This window comes from Prinia subflava, chromosome 4 (assembly GCF_021018805.1).
Source record: "Prinia subflava isolate CZ2003 ecotype Zambia chromosome 4, Cam_Psub_1.2, whole genome shotgun sequence".
Taxonomy (NCBI): Eukaryota; Metazoa; Chordata; class Aves; order Passeriformes; family Cisticolidae; genus Prinia; species Prinia subflava.
The window spans coordinates 24307125-24319471 of record NC_086250.1 but is presented as its reverse complement, the minus strand read 5'-3'; the positions used below and the strand labels follow the sequence as shown (position 1 = coordinate 24319471).

The 12347-nt window shown below is 49.5% G+C and overlaps 1 protein-coding gene across 3 annotated transcripts; it reads right to left on the bottom strand.

Annotated features, from left to right (window-relative positions):
• Positions 1-5451: 5451 nt before the first annotated feature.
• SMIM45 (small integral membrane protein 45) lies at positions 5452-10435 on the bottom strand. Of its 3 annotated transcripts, XM_063396058.1 has the most exons (3): positions 9504-10435; positions 8666-8882; positions 5452-6399 (listed from the first exon to the last, which is right to left on the bottom strand). In XM_063396058.1, exon 3 carries the CDS (start codon positions 6395-6397, stop codon positions 6191-6193), a length of 207 nt encoding a protein of 68 aa, XP_063252128.1. In that variant the 5' UTR covers positions 6398-6399; positions 8666-8882; positions 9504-10435; the 3' UTR covers positions 5452-6190. The 3 variants fall into 3 exon arrangements, with proteins under 3 accessions (XP_063252128.1, XP_063252127.1, XP_063252126.1); XM_063396057.1 differs by lacking the exon at positions 8666-8882 and having other exon boundaries at positions 9504-10434; XM_063396056.1 differs by lacking the exon at positions 5452-6399 and having other exon boundaries at positions 8672-8882; positions 9504-10429.
• Between the last annotated feature and the right edge of the window lie 1912 nt (positions 10436-12347).

Below are 12347 nucleotides of genomic sequence, written 5' to 3'. Positions count from 1 at the left end.
CCTTTTCTTGCCCTTTTCCTTCCAAATTCCCCAGCCTTTTCAGCACCTCTGCTTGTTTAGGGAGGGGCATATTTAACCCTTCACAGCTTAGTCCCGGCAGGGCTGAGAAAGGGTGCTCTTTGCCTCTAGGTATTTCTTGGTATCGGGGGATGGCAAAATCTCCTTCTGCTTTCCCAGAGGGAGGAAATTGGAAATGTTTTGATTCATCAAAAGAGATTTGCCCTTCAGCTTTGCCTGCAGAGGTGTGAGAAACCTTTTCTCTTCCAGCACCATGATTCCTGGCTGTCAGCCCAAGATGCAGAGGCAAGAGCCAGTGCTGTCCCTTCTGCGCTTGTGTGTCTGTGTGTACAAACATGCGTGCAGGTGTGTGCATGTGTGTATGTGTGCGCCTGCATCTGGTGAGCAGGAACAGGTCCTCCCACTTGGAGCATATTGGGGGACACAGATCACATCCCCGTGTGCTCTGGCAGGCACCTCCATGTGTCCTGTGGATGTGCCTGTGCCTGGAGAGCTGAGTGGATGCCTCTGTCTGTTTGCATCTTTGGATAGGGATGTCCTTTCCCTGCTTTGCATTGCTTTCTCCTACATTTGTGAGCCCTGGCCCCAATAGGCACTGTATCCCTGTCATGCTGTGCTAGGGTACCAGCATCTGGGAATGCTCTGACTCTTCAGTCAGTGGAATGACAGGAGCACCATGTGTTCCTCCACCACAAGACAATCCCCCTGGGTGGAGGCCAGGCTGTAGGATACCTGGCAGACGTGGCAATGGTTTGGGGTTCCTCTTTTTGCAATGCTCTGGGACAAAACCAAAACTGCACCCACTGCAGGTTACAGGAACATTTAGAAGTAATTGTCAGCAGTTACCCCGAGCTAGGCTGAGCAGTGGACAGGCTGGTTTCCAACACACAGACAGGCAGGCATTCCGGCACCCAGAAAATCTCCTGACATGGTGACCACAGTTGCCTGTCTCCCTGCTGGGTGCCAGGCTCACGAACACACAGGCTGTCCTCCCACCAGCTGTTGCCCACCCATGATTCTGGTGTGGGCCAAGATGAAATCACTCCAAGGGGAGGAAGCGCCCATCCTCCCTCTCATCACCCTACCTTTCCTGATGGGTCCCGCCCATGCTGGGCTCCATGTCATTGCCAAGGGACCCCTTGGTGCCTCTCTCCCCCTGCCCAGCCCATCAGCGGAGACCCACCAGAGCGTGGTGGGGTGCAGGACACCCCCATCTTCGCCACCGGGGTGGCCTCGGCCCCGTCAGAGCTGCCATATTGCTGGGGCCCCTCAGCCACCACGGGCCAGGGCTGAGGAGGGATTGGGGTGACAGGGGCCGGGCCCCGCAGCCGCTCCCAGGGGAGGCCCCCACCGCCCCCGCCAGCCTGGCACAGGGTGACCGAGAGGCAGCTCCGCTTCGTGAAGGCAGTGACACCGAAGGGGCTGTCCCGCCACCACGAGGGGCCTGGGATATGGCTGGGGCCACTGGGGCTCCCTGGAGAGGACAGGCAGCTGCGATGAAGGGTGATATCCTCCTCCATGGCGGTTGGCAGTGGGTTGGAAGCAAAGGCACGAGGGCAGGGATTGCCAGGCTGTCCCTGCTGTGGTATCTCAGGGTGCAGAGCTCCCTGGGGCTGCTGTCATTCACATGCTTGAACTCCCACCTCCAGCTCTGTCCAGCCAGCTTGCCTCCAGCTGGGACAATGGGGCCCTTGTGACCCACATGCCTCGATCCCACACTGGGTGCCATGGCCACTTCTGCTCAGCACCTTCCTCACCTCTGCCACCAGCAACCCCACAACATGGGCAGCTCCCCAGCATGCTCCCCTGCCCTGCTCCTGTGGCAGGAGGTAGAGGAGTGATGCAGACCTGCTAGGTCAGGCCTGTGCAGCCTGCTGCCAAGGACACTGGGTGTGATTAAAAAAAAAAAAACAAAAACCAGCCAAACTTGAATTTTTGAAATGCTTTCTCTTCCTCTCTTAGTTCTCTTCCCCTCAAATGGCCTATTCCAGTGCAACAATTTATATCCCACTGCACAAGTTCAATGGTCACTTGTTGGGTGTTCATCCAAATTGACGCTTCATTCCCTTATTCTAATTTTCTTTTGCTTCCTCTTTATCATTATTATGATTATTTCTTAATTCTGCCAACTTTGTGGCATTTTCAGGGTCAAGAGGGATTCAGCTTGCCACTCTACACCTTCCTCACTGTAAGAGACTTCAAAGGGCAATACAATAAACAAGGAGAGAAGAAGAAAGGTGTTTTGGTCGGATGAGATGAGAATATGAATGGTTTGGTGGGCAAGTGGGAGCAAAGAGAAGGAGAAGGGACCGGCACCCACAGCATGGCAGGGACAATGATTGCATGACTTCAGGTGACCAGGCCTGGGGAAAGTGGAAGAGGAATCACCATCCAATGAATTATATCAAGCCATTGGGAATGCTGGTGGAAGGCAGAGCTTGGGACAGTGTGAGTTCTCTGCTTCATTAAGGGCAAAGAGATAGAAAAATGAAAACATGAAAAAACCCCAACCTGATACTGTGTAGTATTACACAGCACAGAGAAGTATCTTCTCCGATTTTTATGCAGTTTAATTCAGTATCTGTGATTATTCCCTTCTCCTCTGAGGTCTTTCTGGCTGTACAAATCCCACAGAGGAGAAACAATCTCAGTTTTCAGGCAGCATTTGCCTTTGGCTTAATTATTCCCAGATAGCCCAGCAGTATAGCTGGCACAAGAGCCAGGCCAATGGGGACTTGCCTTGTTGGAAAGGAAGCCTCACTGCAGAATGCTCCTTGCTGCCTGGCCAGAGCTAGAGGGAGGCAGCTCCCAGGGGGAACAACAGGAAAATAAAGCATCGACCATGCAGTTTGTCACACACTTGCACTGGGGAAGCCGTTGACACTGCTGATAATAAAGTCTTAATGCTGATTGTGGAAGGAGTAAACAGCATGAAGCGTAAACCAAATGAAATGAACATTAGTTTCTCTCTAATCCAGCCCTTACCTGGTTGCTGACTTCTTTTGCTTAGTTTCTGCATTGAGTTACAGGCAGAGTGGAGGTCAAAACAGGCACAACAGCATGCAGAAGAGGACACAGAGGAGGGGAGAGTGGACTACTGTGAATGCAGGCTCCTATTTGCACAGGGATAGTTTAACTTCTTCCTGACCACTCCAAGCCCCTCAGCTTCAGTGGAGAGGTTTTTATTCTAGCTCACAGCTCAGCTGTGTTCATTTACAGGGCAGTGCCACCTATCATGGAATCAAAGTGATGAAGCAGATTTCCAAGTTGATGTTTGGAGGTATAGCTGTAATGTGCCACAGGGCAGGGAATGTGAGCCATGCAGGAGAGGGTGGCACATCAGACCATTCAACCCAGTCCCTTGTAATTTCCATTTCACAGCTCCAAGTCACGAAAATGTACCTGTTTCAGACTCCACCTGCTCTTTGAGTCTTTGCCTGCCAGCACAAGTATAACTTTGGGCACAGCAGTAATCCCATAATCCCATTCACTGCATTTCCCCGCTGAGTGAGACTCCCTAATTAGGGTACTTGCATCACAGTCTGTTACTTGGCTGAATGAAAGGACTCTTGACTTGTCCTCTGCCTGAAATAGAGCCAGAAAGCTCCTGCCAGTGTGTCTGGTTTTGGTGTGGAAAAGAATGGTAATGCAATTGCAGTCTGGTAGATGAAATGTCCCAGAAAGACTCAGGATATTTGCGGGATGTCCTGATCCATTCCTTAGAGCTAAAAATTGACTTCCATCCCCAGAGAATTACCAACTTTCAGGTTCCACCTGTGCTTTGAGCCTTTGCTTGCCAGGGCAAGCAAAACTTTGGGCACAGGAGTAATCCCACTCACTGTGTTTCCCTGCATCAATCACTCACAGCAGCCTAATGAACTCTCCTTCTTTCTTTGGGAATGGAGGAGAAAACATCCTGCTCTGAGGTTCACAGGCAAGGCTGAGTGACACAAGCCAGTAGCATTGGCAGATTTTCACCCCTGGTCTGAGGAACCCTGCTGCTGAAAGGAGCCACTGGGGACTAGAGCACAGAGCCATAACAATGGAAGGATGCTGGAGATGTGGGTTGCCAATATACTGGCTGGCCCAGGTGATGGTACAGGATGCACAGACATGTGCACATAAGATGGTGGCACAAGCTAACATAGCTGGAATATGCAGGAGTGGGGTACACAGGATCCCTATATGTCCAGAGTATTCACAGGTAGCACCACTGCATCTATGTGCTTGCAAAGAATAGATGTTGGGGTGGGAGGGGAGGAGACATAACCTCCTGCCACAGGCTCCTTGCTCTCTCAAACCTCCCTGTACACACTGGGCATTGCACTGGGCTGGCAGGGAGAGAGAGGATGGGAATTTCCCTCTCAGCCCCAGTGTCACAGCTTTATACAGCACTTTGGCAGCTGGTCATCCCCCCCGCTACAGTGCAGAAAGTCTATAAACATGGGATTTTGTGCCAGGCTCATATTATACAGCTTGGGTCCATGTCACCATGAGATTTTCCTAGTTTGCTGAGCGTTCATATGAAAGTAGAAGTGTGCACCTTCTCACGCTCATTTCATGTAAACAAGGAGATTGTATTTGTAAATATTATTTGTTTTCATATTCTTCTTCAAGGAGAAGAATGATTGTGTGACAGTCCCTTTGACCAATGTGGTTGAGAGGTGGGAATACCACTCTCCAATCCATGGTCACCTTGCTAAAAGTATATAATAGGAAGTAATAAACAAGATGGGGATATTCTCCTCTGCTGCTTCTGCTCTCCCAAAAAATTCCTGACTCTGCGTGTTACTTGAGCAAGGCTTACAGTGACAGGTCCAGAAAGAAAAGGTGGTACAACGGGCCCATTTAGATGTTAGGCTCAATGTTACTTCTCAGAGACATGCAGGAAAAATGGGCTGAGGGATGCTTCACAGCTTTCATTAGAAAACCGTTAAGGAAGAGGCTATCCAAGCTGTAGGGCTCTGCAGTGCAGGGGACTGAACAAGTGCAAGTTGCTTCACAGATTATACCATCTCTCTCCATGACAGAGGAGCTGAAGGCCCGGCAGATCAGGACCAGCTCATGTGGTAAGTCTGGCAGCACCCCTTCATGAAGAGCTGCAGAATGTTCTCAGGTTGACACAGGACTTGAACAAACTGCTTTAATAAAGACCTTTAATATGAATGTGGTCCATCTGGAATGAATAGATTGATGGATGTTCTCCATCTCCTAGACACAGAAGGGGTGTTCATTTAACAAGAATGAAGGCATTCAGTCTCTGAGGCTCACTGAGCCCTTGGTCCCTCTGCACAGAGCTTTGGCAAGCTCACCATCCTAGCACCAAGAGTGGATGCTGGGAAGAGCTCAGCTGAAGCAACAATTTGTATTGGAACACCATTTATTTTCTGTCACTGTAGGACACAAAAAAATGAGAGACTCCAAATATTTCACAAGGCAAAGAGCATAGAAAAGCTTTATTGTCTAATTCTTACTACTTTTTATAAGGTATTCTGATACAGACTTAACATGATTGGTGAATAGGAACGACACCTCTCTAATCCCATTGGTTAAACTAGAGAAACAGCTAAAATGTTTTCTTTTGAGAACTAGAAAGGCAAAACACCACCTGGAGAAAGATTGTTTTAAGAACGGGTAGTTGTTTGCCAAGATTGTTTTGAGAAGAAGCTTTCTTGAGAAATTTTCCCTTGGGAAAAAAGTTAGCAGCTGCTAGCAGGCTAAAATCTCTCAGACCCAGAAATATCAGCCCACAATTTCCCCCAAAATACCCGTTGGACTTAGACAGACTGTGTTAGATTTAACCTAGGGAATAGCAGTACAAGGTTCTATATTCCTTTGCAAAACCTGGTACCTCTCCTATTGAAGATTCAAGATGCCAGGCAGCTCAAACTCAGGAATATTTAATTTGAGTGGTTCATCAGTCTTGGCCATGGGAAGGAGCCGAAGTCCTTGGCTAGCTGAAGAGCTGTGAGCACATGGGAAGCCCCAGCCACACAAATCTTGACTAAGAAGCAAAGGGGCAGAATGGTGAGTGATCAGTACGAGACCCAGATCAGCACAGAGCAAAATGATGACCAGCCCCACTTGTACCAGGGCAGAACTGCCATCCCTAGTGAGGCTTGTGGTCTGCTGCCACCCAGGAGAGATTCCTCTGGCTGTGGTGGGCAGCTTGTCAGACCTCAGGCACCCCAAAGGCCAGGTTGTCCCGAATCATCAGTGTCTTCCGAAGGTCTCGCTCCATGATTGGCCTCTGTGTTCGCCACTTATGGGCTTCCTGGAGTCCTGGTTCAAAGTAGTAAATGCAAGCTCCAAAGCCCACCAGGATAAGAATGGAGATCACCAGATACACGGGCACAAACCAATCCAAGAAGTGGGGCATGGCTGCCAGAGAAAAGGAGAGAAAGCTCATGAAGTAGGAGCACCCAAAATACACCTCCACCAACATTGATATCACAAGACATCTGCCTCATCAGCAGAGCCCAGTCCCTCCTCACAGCCCTGTTGCACCTAGTTCATGCTTGGTTGCACATGAAGGCACTTCATCCACTGGGAGAGGTCAATGCATTTGGGATCATTCCTGGGACCCCTGCACAGAGTGTCAGTCCTGCTCCCTCCCCACAGAGCAGGTCGAGCTTGCTTGCCTGCAGTCCTACTGACAGTGATTAAAGGTAGGCAGTGAGTAAATATAGCTGTTTCTCACCTCCTGCTTGAGGGAAAATCTGCTTCCCCTGACACTCCATCACCCCTTTGAATTCCCAGACTGAGCTGGTCTGCATCAGGACTGAGCCTTCCCTTATTGCACCTCTATTTCATGTCCTGCTTTGCCAGGGCTCAGGGTCCTTGGTTCAGCACCAGCCTGTAAACAGACCTGAGATTCCTCCACCACATCAGCCACTGTGCAGTAAGGGACACTCAGGGGGAGCAGCAGATCTGCCTTGCCAAGAACCCCTGGCCAGCCAGGTGCAAGGTGAGTCCAGAGTAGCGTTGCCCGGGGGAACACAAAACAACATCACACAGTGGGATTGCTGCTGGCCTAGTGCTAAAAATGGGAGAACAGGAAGGAGCAAACATCTCCCTTTCCAGATGTCAGGGCTGAAAATTTCTGGAGGGGTGGACAAATGGGGTCCCAGCCCCCTAACCTGCTGGTGCTCTGGCACACTCTCTCCTCACCATTATGGCCCTGCTGATGCCATGCTTAGGGTGTGCACCCTAACTTAGGGCCATTTTAATCTGTAATGGCATCACATTTGAGCCCATCCCTTATCCCTATCCGTTGGGAGGGAGAGAGCAACCCACATTGCAACCCACAAAGATGCCCAGCCTGTTCAGCACTGCTGCTTGCTCTGCACCAAAATGCCAGCCAAGGTATGGATCATGCAGGGACAGAAAAGGGGATCAAGAAGCATCTCCCACAAAAAGCACAGCTAGGACTTCACTGGGCACCAGATCTTCTGGGTTTTGCACTGTGAAAATGCTGCTTGTTAAAGGCTTTGGTGAATTAAACCTGGGACCCTTATGCTTGGGAAAGGACAGTGGTGCCAGACTCAGGCACAAAAATGCAGTCCTGAAAGGAGGCTTTCCGTAACCGTCACCCCTTGGTGGGAGTGATGAAATGCCCATTGACTTCAGTGGGGACAGAGTTAGGGGAGACCTGCACCCACATCAAAGTCCTGCTTTTCCAGACAGATGAAAGCTGTTGTGTCTGACCGTCACCCAAGTCATCTCTCTGCAATAACCATATATCCCCAAATTCCTTGCACAGGGTGGGTTAAGAGGAGGCTGGGGAGAGCTCTAAATATTTCCATCCTCTTCCCTGCTCCTGGCCCATAAGGTTGATGCCTTTCCCACACCACTGGGCTTTTATCTTTTGTTTTTTTAATACCACAGCCATCAGTTGTTTCCAATGTGCCCAGCAGCATTTATCTTCTGGACACCTCTTGTTCCGGGCAGGCCTGTAACAGTAAGTTTTTTGTCACAGGGTAAGATCTGAAACAAGCTGCAGTTCTTATTACCATAAGCAAGAAACTACAGAAAATGCCTCATTTCCTCCTACTTATTGGCATGGATCTGATCTGGGCACTGCTGGGCACTACTTCATGACTGTCTGTGCCTTCCTCAGATGAGCAACTGATGAGGAAAGCTCACACCATAACTTGGATCAACATCACAGAGGTGTGAGGAGCTGTGGAGCTTCCCTTAACGCACCTTAAGGGACCATGTAAGGAATTAGGCACAAACCCCTTCCGCAACTTGGAGTTGGGTCTGAACTTTGGGCCAGAAACCCCTCAGCACGTTTTTCCTACATGCTCTGCAAAAGTAGCTCCTTTGCATGTCCTGCACCCTCCAGCTGCAGCTGCAGACATCCTGGGGGGCTCAGGCTGTTGCAAACCTGTTTTTCAGAGGTGTCTCTGCAGCTGGTATCTGTCCCTGGCTGGCAACAGCAATGGGCAGGGTTATGGACCCTGTGAAGGTGAGTTCATCTTGTACCTCCTGGGCTGATGGGAGGAAGGCCAATAACCTTTGGCTTTCCAATTTGTGTGAGTGAAGCTGCCATCCAAAAAAGCACTGCAATAAAAAGCAGCCCTACACACTTCACAATTCATCCCTCCTTCATCACTAGTAGAGCCAGCATTTCCTAGCTTCTCACCAGCAACCTGTTCTTCAGTCTACTTGCTATGCAGCCTTATCCTCGGGTTGTCTCTCCTCGCTGCTCAACCGTCCTTGCCCCCTCAACGAAGGGTCCTCATCATGGCCAAGCCAAGCACTGGGTGAGCTGTCAGAACGCCCCCTCCAGCCTCTGCAGGGCTCGCCTGGAGAAGCAACTTGCTTTTGTCAGGCAGGTGAGCAGATTTTGGCTGTGAATACTGAAAAAAGGGAGTTTCATTTAAAGATGTCAGCTTTCTAAAGCAGTTCTGCAGATATTAAATATGCCTTAACCTTGCTGGACTAGTTGATCTTCAGCACCTCATATTGCAATGGGAGATCCACATCCCCCCAAAGACACAAAAGAGTTTTTGGTCTTCCAAAAGCGTGTCTCATATAGATAGGTTACCTGACCCCTTTTAAACCCATGCTACACCTCACTCCAGCCTCTTTCCTTCAGTGTCACCCATGGATCCCCTATGCCACCTCCCACTGCCCCCAAAGTGCTGTGGCTCTTCTGACAGGAGCCCCAGCGGGCACATTGCAAGTGGCAAGGCAGAAACTGCTTGGGGGAGGCTGGGAGCAGCATGCCTGAACATAGGAGAATTTTGGGTACAGAACCCTCCCGTGTGCATAGCTGGGAGCACAATCTGGCTTGCAGCGTTACAAGCCGTGGGCTCACTTCGACCTTAGGAGATTACCCCAGACCTGGGCACACTGGGGGCAGCCCACGCTTGGGGCACGGAACTGCCGATGACTGGGGACCCACACATGACCTCGTTCCCATGCACCACATCCCAAACAAGCACCGCTACCTGCCCTGACTGACACCTGCCACCTACCTTCTTCCACGGGTGCAGGGCGACGAGATGAGACTGCTCCCTTCGGCATCTGCCGGGTCCCAGCCGGGAAGAGTCAGGCTCCTTTCCTGGCCAGGCAGTGCCAGGGAGACCTTGCGCCGGGAGAGCTGGGCGACAGCGGGAGACGACAGGGGCAGATGGGCGGGAGGCAGGCAGGGTAGGAGGGATGGCGGGAGCAGCCACGGCGGAAGGACAGGCAGCCAGCAGCGTGACCTCACTGCCCACCGGGACTCCTGGGGGCTTCCGCCGCCGCCTGCCTGGCAGTGTCAGCCCCGCTGCAGCCTCCCCGGGGGACCCCACCGCCGGCCTTCCTCCACACACGCAATAACGACTGTCTGCAACCGACTGCATCGTGGCGCGGGGAGGAGGGAGTTGCTGAGTTGCAACAACAAAAAAAAAAAAAAAAAAAAAAAAAAAAAAAAAAAAAAAAAAAAAAAAAAAAACCACCAAAAACCTAGCGGTCGCTATGGCAGCGAACCTCCCTAGCTCACCCGCACATGGTACCCGGGTCAGAGCCACGGGGCCACGGGGGAGCTGGCCGTGGGATGCTCTCCCTCCTCCTGCATCATCCGCAGCCCGGCTACAGCCCCGGAGGAGCAGAAAGGCTGGGACAGACGTCTCTGAGCTCGAGCTGATGGAAATGGACAGAATATTCAGGCTCCACAGATTTACTGGTGTGTGCAGTCCAGGGACTGGGGGCTAGTGGTTTTTCATCAGTGGGTGGGAGGCAGAGAGAGAGAGGGATGGAAGATACAAGGGGGTTAGTACTCTCTCCAGGGCTTTAATGTAAAATTAAAACAATCGACACTTTGACAAAACAATCTTCCATAAGGAAACAGAAAAACAATGCTGTCTGAAGTAATATTCTTGCTTCCAGTGAAATAGCTTTCCTGAATCCATACCTATTTCTGCATTGCACAAAAATCGGGAAATGAAATCGGGACATGGTTTGGTTTTTTTTCATATTGGGAGTTTTTTTGTTGTTTGGTTTGTTGGTTTTTTTTACAAAAGGAAATTTTCACCATGACCCAGAAATTGTTTAACACAAAAAAGTTTTAGCAAAGTCAAACAACTGGCTCCAGCCCAAAGAACTACCTGCTCTCCTGCCTGTGCTGTCCAGTTCTATCCACTTAGTTTCTGACACTTACAACCCTGCAGATGTGCCATAATGGGTTATTGTAAAGGTTTTCAAGATTAATAATATCCACTGAAATGTATGAGGCCCGAATTTGTGTCTGTTACACTCCAGGAGCTCTGAGATTTGAGGTCTTACTTCCCAGTAGGTTGTTTCAGGCACAAATGAGTTCATCCTCTCTCCAAGCCAACCTGTAGATGGTGACAGAGCCCATGTGTGCTTGCCAGCTCCAATGCACAGTAAGGGTGTGTCACCTAGTCTGTGCCATGGTTTCATCCACCAGTGCAGAGACAAGGCTGTCATGGATCTGTAATAAGTGCCATGGGATAATTCGTGTTGTAAGGTGTGAAAAATGTGAAATGATTAATTCATGTTCTTATGGTTAATTGAAAAACTATAAAACTGTATAAATGTGTGTTGTATAAAGTATATGTTTCAGGAGACCTTGTAGCAGATGGTGAAACTAAAAATGTTGAAAAAGCAGGCGCCACCCTAGAAACCCCCATTCAGAAAGAGACAAAAGGTTTACTGGAAAAACCGGCAGCCTTCTCCAGTACATGGAAGAGACCCATCAAGATAAGGTGGCCAAGCGATTGCACCTCGGCTGACACCCTCACAGATCATCAGGCACCATCATCCATATCTCGACCATTCATCAGCCATAAGCATCTATAGAAACTGGACATTAACATATGAACTGAGAAAAGAACTCTTTCCAGCCTGGTCGGAGAAACCCTTGAATTTGAATAGCTAGCCGGGAAACAAAGGGAAATGTGGGGAAATATTGCCGAGGGCAGAATAAAGTGTATAAAAACCAAGCCCTGAATCGGGCAAATTTGTGAACCGTTGGGGAGATAGCAGACTGCCAGGTTCTGTATCTCACGGTTCACCCTTGGCATTTTCCCGGGAAAAAGACTGTCAAGTGTCTCCGCTGTTGGTGGGTTTATCGAAATTCTGTAATTCAATCTTTATTAATAAACCAAATTATTATTTTAATTGGAATATCGTATTGGCATTTATAACATAAGGTTATATGTATATAAAAAATCAATGTAACAAGCAAGCCTAGGCTTGAAGCACTGAAACCTGCAAGCCCGGGCTTGTAGCTATTACGTTTCAGAGAGAACAAAAGCCGCTGCCAGGAAATCCAAGGTAGAGCTGGAGAAGCGAGAAGCACTGCCATTAACCATAAGAAAGGAGGGTGGACCGACCCTCTCTGGGCAAGAAAGCCGAGAAACGACCAGCCATCAAGAAGAGATACCTATCTCGGCAGCAGTATCAGAGAGGACACACCTCTATCCATCATTTCAAACCCCTATTCAGACACTCTGAAAAACCAAAATTATTATTCATCTCTCCCCAGAAAGTCTATTTAGCAGATGAGATGGCTGAACTAAAAACTAAAATTATTCATCCTTCCTTGGAAAGCCTATTCAGGAGACGGGAGCGGCTGAATAGAACAAAGAACTCTGGGGGCCGTGGCCAAAATAAACTGTATTTAAGGAGACCCGGGAATGGGCTGAATTTGTGAACAGGGGAGGGTCACAGTGCGATAGAGGTTGTGGCTAAGGTTCACCCAGTGCCGATCCTGGGTTATCAACACTGTACTTTCGATTGCCGGTTTGCCTAAATTTTGTTCTGTGAAAAGAACAGAGCATATGCCCTCATTAATATCCAGCTCTTTATTAAAG